Here is a 6,000-nt window from a genome sequence, read left to right as displayed (position 1 = left end):
GTAACTTCAGAACTAGATTTCTGTATTTTCCAAATTGTCTATGATAGCCACGTATTAATTTTGTAATCAGAAAAGGGTGTTACTATAAATCAAGTTAATGAGACCACAAACCAAAAACCTGGGGACCCACCCCCATCCGCGGGCTCTCTCTCTAGATGGGGGAGGGCTAAAAGGAGTGGAAGGAGGGCGCCAGGCTGCGCGGCTCCCCGGAGTGCCACGGGCCAGGGCCACCGCGCGTCTCAGCCCGCGGAGTCAAGTGGAAATCGCGACCCGGGTAACCGCCTGCCCGGCCTCATCCTCCCGCCCCTCCCTCACCACTTCCTCCCCATCAACCCCCCCTCCCCCGCGACCACACTGAGGACGCATTATTTCACCCCAAGAGTTTCCCAGTGCAGCAACTGCACAACCCCAAATAGTTTGCAACCAGACCTTCCTGTCGCAGTGCTGGGCGCAGACGGGCGGGACCCGCTAACCCCGTGGTCGCCGCGCGCAGAGGCGCCCAGGTTGGGCCCGGGCCGCGCCGTCCCAGAGCCAAGCGGGAGGCACGCGTGCCCGATCCCCAGAAATTCCCCGTTTGGGGGATGCTCAGACGACAAACGGCCCCGCAGAGACCCAAACCGATCAATTTTAACCCCAACGCCGGCCTCAGTCTCCCAATCCGTAGCCGGTGGACGGAGCCCACTCGATCGCGAGGCTGGGGCAGGTCCCAGCCGCACGCCCTGGAGTCTGGCGAGGGCGTCCTTCCCGGAGCCGCTTCCTTAGGGGTCCTCGGGGCGCGCCCGCAGAATTGCAGAGGGAGGGGAGCCGCCTCCCCACCCATCGCCCCGGGGCAGCAGGGCGGGGCAGGAAGGTCCTCACATTGAGGACTTTTCTTTGCCCCTGCCCGGCTCAGACGCCCCAAGGCCCGCGCGCCGAACCTCCGCCTGCCAGGGGGCACCCTGCCTGGTGCTGACGCTGACACCCCGACGGCCCGCCCCTGAGCCGCCAGACTGCCGGCTTTGCTTCCCTACCGACTTGCTGCCACTGGAATCTGAGCACCGGCTGCCCGCAGGGGCTTCCTGGTGCTTACCTGTCAGTCCTCAAAGAACCCCTGCGGCAACCCAGTGTAGAGATGGGGAAACTGAGGCTCCTACCTTGCCCAAGTCACCTCCAAGCCTGGCCACCTCGCCGGGGGCGCGTGAACCGGGCCTCCTCTCCGGGGAGAGGCCCGGGGGCTCCCGAGACCTAGACTCAGGCCCGGCAGGGGCCGAGGGGAGAGGGGAGAGGAGTGTGGCCAGGGAGGGGGCTGATAGGACGCCTTCCTGGGGCTGAGGAGGGCTAAGGAAGGCTTATCCGGGGCCGGGTTCACCGGGCCGGGCGCTGTACGCGGGAGGCTGGTGCAGCCCCAGGACCACCCCAGGAAGGAAGTCCTGACAGTGGGCACATGGAGAGCGTGGGGTCAGGGCTTGGCCCTGGGTTAGTCAGGGCTGGGATGCAGTGGGCCCTGGGGCTCCACGTCCCAGCCCGGTCACTGGCCAGGGCGGCGCCCAGGCCGCAAGGAGCCGCGGGCGCTGGGAGCAGCAGCGGCTCAGAGCCGGGGGTCTGCAGCCCAGCTGTTCGCAGGTTGCCGTCCGCTGCTCTAACGCGCAGCCTTGTGGGGTTTGGGAGAGCAGAGAGCGGGGGCGTCCTCCGGAAGTCCTTGCGAAGGGCCCCGAGGGACCGGGTGGACTGGGATGGGCGGCGGGGTGTTTGCCCCGAGGCTCTCCAGGAAGCCATCCTTCCACGACTTCCTGGGGCCCCCGGACCCGCGAGGAGGTCCGCGCCCTGCGGAGGCTGAAGGCGCTCAGGGTCCGGGGAAGGGCCCGCGCTGGGATCCCCAGCACGCCCGCGCCTGCGCCCCAGCTCCTCCAGAGAAACTCACGCGGGCCGCGGGCGCCCTCGCGCGACGGAAGAATTAACTCGCGCCTCCAGCGCGGGGGGCGTGGCCTGTCCAGAGACCACGAAGGCCGCGAGGTCCCGCAGGGAGGCGGGCGGCACATGGGACAGAGGCGACACGGCTGAGCAGACACGGCTGAGCGCTGGGAAGGACAGACCCGCTGAGGGAGGACTCCTCCCCTGGAGGCCAAAGCCAGGGGTAGCCTTTCCAGGGCGATCATGGCCGTGGCCCCTCTGGGGAGGTAAGGGCCTCCAGTGAGGAGGCCAGTGCAGGAGCCCAGGTGGGGGTGGAATTTGGAGGGAGTGATAAGGTGGCTCTTGGGTTGGATGTGACAGGGAGAGGGGACGCTAGCCAAGGTGGCACCTCGGTTTGGGGCTTGGGCGGCTGTGTGAGTGCCCATGCCATTTCTTCTGAAGGGGAATATACTGCCCGGGTAGTTGGGGCAGGTTGGGATGGGAACCAAGAATTCCACTTTAAGGTTCTCTCAATTTCAGGTGGAGACCCAGAGAGAGGTCGGGGCTGCAGATGAAAGTGTCAGCGTAGCAGGGTGTGGCCTGGTCACGCAGAGGGATGAAGGGAAAGAGAGGGAACGGGCCCCAGGATTTAAAAAACTCGTAACAGATCCATTTTGCAGCAGTTGGAGGTTCTTTTCCTTCTACTGAGATAGCATGGGCTGTACAGAAAATGCAAAAAGCAAACCCTGAAATGGAGGCTGCCCTGCAGGCCTTTGGAGCTGGCCAGGGGCCCAGCTCACTGGGGGTCAGGCAAGGGAGCAGGCCCCCAGGGCAGGAGGCAAGCCCAGGTCTACCTACCGCAGACGGCTCAGGAAGTGAGGCTAGCTGGATGCAGAGTATCCAAGTGTGTGGAAGATCAGGCCCAGTGATGCTGGGGCCGACAGAAGAGAGCTGCTTCTGGAATGCTGCCGAGTGCCTCTGCGCCTGCTTCCAGGAGGTCATTCCTGGATGCCAGCTGAGTTACTGCTGCGTCTGCATGCACCCTGGCAGCACGTGTACCCAGCAGTCATTACCTCTGTGTTCTCCTTAGGTCTGGTGGAACCAGAGAATGACTCGTGACACCCCTTAAAGAAGTTGTAGGTGCCACCAGATGAGTGGGGACACGAGTGGGTGGTGGGCTTGGCCTTCTCCATGCTCCAGAAAGCCTTCCCAGAAGTTCCACTAGTCTGGGTCACAGCCAGGAAACAGGTTCTAGCCAAAGGAAGCTGGTCTGGCAGGCGCTGGTCAGACACCCAACCTGGCCCTGGGCAGGCGGTGGCGATAGCAGGGCCACTGACAGAGTCGGGGTGCCGAGCCTGAGAGCTGGCTTCTGGGGTTTCTTCCAGGGACATTTCTCTCTGGCCCCAGCCCAGATCCGTTCTGTGAAATCGCCCCTATAAATCCTGGCCTGATGCCTCTGAGGTGTTTTAATAAGTATGGGGTTTCCTTTAGGGGTTCCCAGTCCTCCGATTCTCTTACTCCCCGCAGGGCGTTTTTGACAGGCACAAGCAAACACACTCGTGTATTTCAAAAAACTTGATCCCCTCCAGCGATGTAACCGTCGTTCTCCAGATCACAGGGAGAATTGCGTGATTCCAGCAATTAGCCACACCTGCCCCAGGAGGCGGGGCGGAGCCAAAGGCGGGACGAGGAGCTCGACCCCGCCCCCACACCGCAGCCCCGCCCCTCTTCGGCCCCGCCCCACTCCTCTCTGGCGCCTCGCGGCCGGCGCGGGCAGGATCGCGGACTCCAGCCACAGCGGCTCTTGTTTCCGCCGGGCCGCCAGAGCGAAGGACCAGCTTCCGGCAGCCTGTGCCGCGTGTGCTCTTCGGCTTCCGGCCGGTTGTGGGTCTCCGCCGCTGACATGGGGAAAGTGAGGGGCCTGCGGTCCCGGGTGCACAAGGCTGCCGTGAGGCCCACGGGGGAGGCCGCGCCCGGCCCCGCGCCCCCTGCCCGGGAGGCGGCCTCTCTGCAGGCCTCGGCTGGCGGAATCGGGGGGAAGGTAAGCTGGGGACACCGCGGGCCGTGGGAGTGGGGAAGAGCTGCGGGCGGGGGAAGGGGGCCGCGGGCCGGGGTCGGGGCTCCACACTTTGCGGCCTCGGGGGTCCCGGGCCGGCTCCAGTCCCGCGTGCTTTGTGGGCGACCCCCGTCGCCCCCGAAGGGTCCCCGCGACCCCGGGACCGCCCTGGGACTCGGTTGAGCTTACCGCGCGGCCTGCGGGCCTCCCTGGTCCGCGAAGTGTCGTGGCCTCCGTGGACCCCGAGGCTCGGCTGCTCAAGTGCGCGACGGCCTGGGAGGCGTTGACTTGCTCCGCGTTTGGAGTTCTTCGAGTGAGGACCAGAAACCTCCCATCCCCGCGTGTAGAAAGAAAATGGCAAAAATTCCTATGCATCGTAGCTGTGCTCCGAGGAAAGGAAAGGGAATTCCCAGGATTAACGAAAAAAACGAAGAGCAAACTGAAGAGACCCTGTACCCTGTAGTAGCACCCCCCCGTCCCCCCATCTTACCTAGCCCTAAGCAACCACTGGTCTTTCTGCCTCTGTTCGGTACATTTCCTGTGGGTGGAGCCGTGGCCTTTGCGTTTGGCTTCTTGGACTTAGCATAGCGTTTTCAGCGCTCATGCAGGTTGTATGATGTGTATCAATGCTTCATTCCTTTTTGTGGTGGGACAGTGTTCCACTGTTTGGTTAGACCATGTTTTGTTTATCCAGGTGCTGACCCTGGAGCTTCCTGGAAGCCTTTACTGGTGTTTGTAACCCAGGGGCTAGCACCTGGACAGTGGACAAAATCTTGCTGGCTTGTGGGGACTGTGGCTTTGGATCGGTAATGCTAAAGAGAACAGCCATGTTTGTTAAGCACTTGCTGTGTGCCAGGCACTTTACTTTTTCATAACAGCCCCAACCCTCATTTTGCTGAAGTGAGGAAAAAACTGAGAGTTTAAATAAATTACCAAGGACATTCAGCTGCTGATGGAGGAGCTGATGTTTGAACCCAGGATCTGGCATCAGTGCCCTGGTTTTCATAAAAACTTTATTGGGGTAGAATTCATGTCATAAAATGCACCCATTTAAAGTGTACAATTTAATGGGATTTTTTTTAGTATATTCACAGATTTGCACAATCATCACTACAGATTTCAGAACATTTTCATCACCCTAAAAGGAAACCCCATACTTATTATCAGCCATTCAGTCATTCTGGCAACTGTGAATCTGCTTTCTGTATATATATGCCTCTTCTGGATGTTTCATACAAATGGAATTATACTATATGTGGCCTTTTGTGTCAGGGTTCTTTCACTGGGCATGCTTTTGCAGTTCATCCTTATAGTACTGTTTTTGTAGCATTCGTTTCTTTGTTGTCTTTATTCTTTTTATGGCTGAAAAATATTCCATTGTATGGGTATACCAGACCATGTCACATTTTATTTATCCATTCATAAGTTGGATAGTTAGGTTGTTTCAGATTTTTGGCTATCATGATAATACTGTTGTGTACAAATTTTTCTGTGGATGCATGGAGTGGAATTGCTAGGATGTATGGAACTCTATGTTGAACTTTTTGAGGAATTGCCAGATTACTTTCCACAATCGCTGCGCCATTTTAGAGTCCCACCAGCAATAAATGAGGGTTCCAATTTCTCCACGTCCTCACCAACACTTGTTATTGTCTGTCTTTTTGATTATAGCCATCCTGCTGGATGTGAGGTGGTATTTCATTGTTTTGATTTGCATTTCCCTAAAGGCTAATGAATAATGTTGAGGATTTTTTTCATGGGCTTGTTGACTGTATATCTTTGGAGAAATGTCTATTCAAGTCCTTTGCCCATTTAAAAATTATGTTGATTGTCTTTTTGTTGAATTGTCAGAGTTCTTTATATATTCTGGATAGTAAACCCTTATCAGATATATATGGTTTGCAAATGTTTTTTTCACTTCTATGGGTTGTCTTTTTACTTTCTTGATATTGTCCTTGGAAGCACAAAGTTTTTAATTTTGATGAGGTCCAGTTTATCTTGTTTTCTCTTGTTGTTTGTGCTTTTGGTGTTGTGAAAAGTCAAGGTTTAGTTGAAAAGCTTAGGGGAGCCTGAGC

The 6,000-nt window shown here is 57.9% G+C and overlaps 1 protein-coding gene across 5 annotated transcripts in view; it reads left to right on the top strand.

Moving 5' to 3' along the window:
- The first annotated feature begins 3,630 nt into the window (after positions 1–3,630).
- The window catches only part of SLX9 (SLX9 ribosome biogenesis factor), a 46,495-nt gene continuing 44,125 nt past the window's right edge, over positions 3,631–6,000 (top strand). The window contains exon 1 of one of the 5 annotated variants that reach the window (XM_081235486.1): positions 3,631–3,910. In XM_081235486.1, coding sequence (XP_081091612.1) covers positions 3,773–3,910 — 138 coding nt within the window. In that variant the 5' untranslated portion in view covers positions 3,631–3,772. The remainder of the gene's footprint in view (positions 3,911–6,000) is intronic. The other 4 variants (XM_081235488.1, XM_081235487.1, XM_081235489.1 and 1 more) reach the window with 4 other exon arrangements.

The sequence above is a fragment of the Mesoplodon bidens genome (assembly GCF_964165515.1).
Source record: "Mesoplodon bidens genome assembly, chromosome: 5".
Taxonomy (NCBI): domain Eukaryota; kingdom Metazoa; phylum Chordata; class Mammalia; order Artiodactyla; family Ziphiidae; genus Mesoplodon; species Mesoplodon bidens.
The sequence above is the reverse complement of the archived record's forward strand: the minus strand, read 5'-3'. Positions and strand labels throughout refer to the sequence as shown.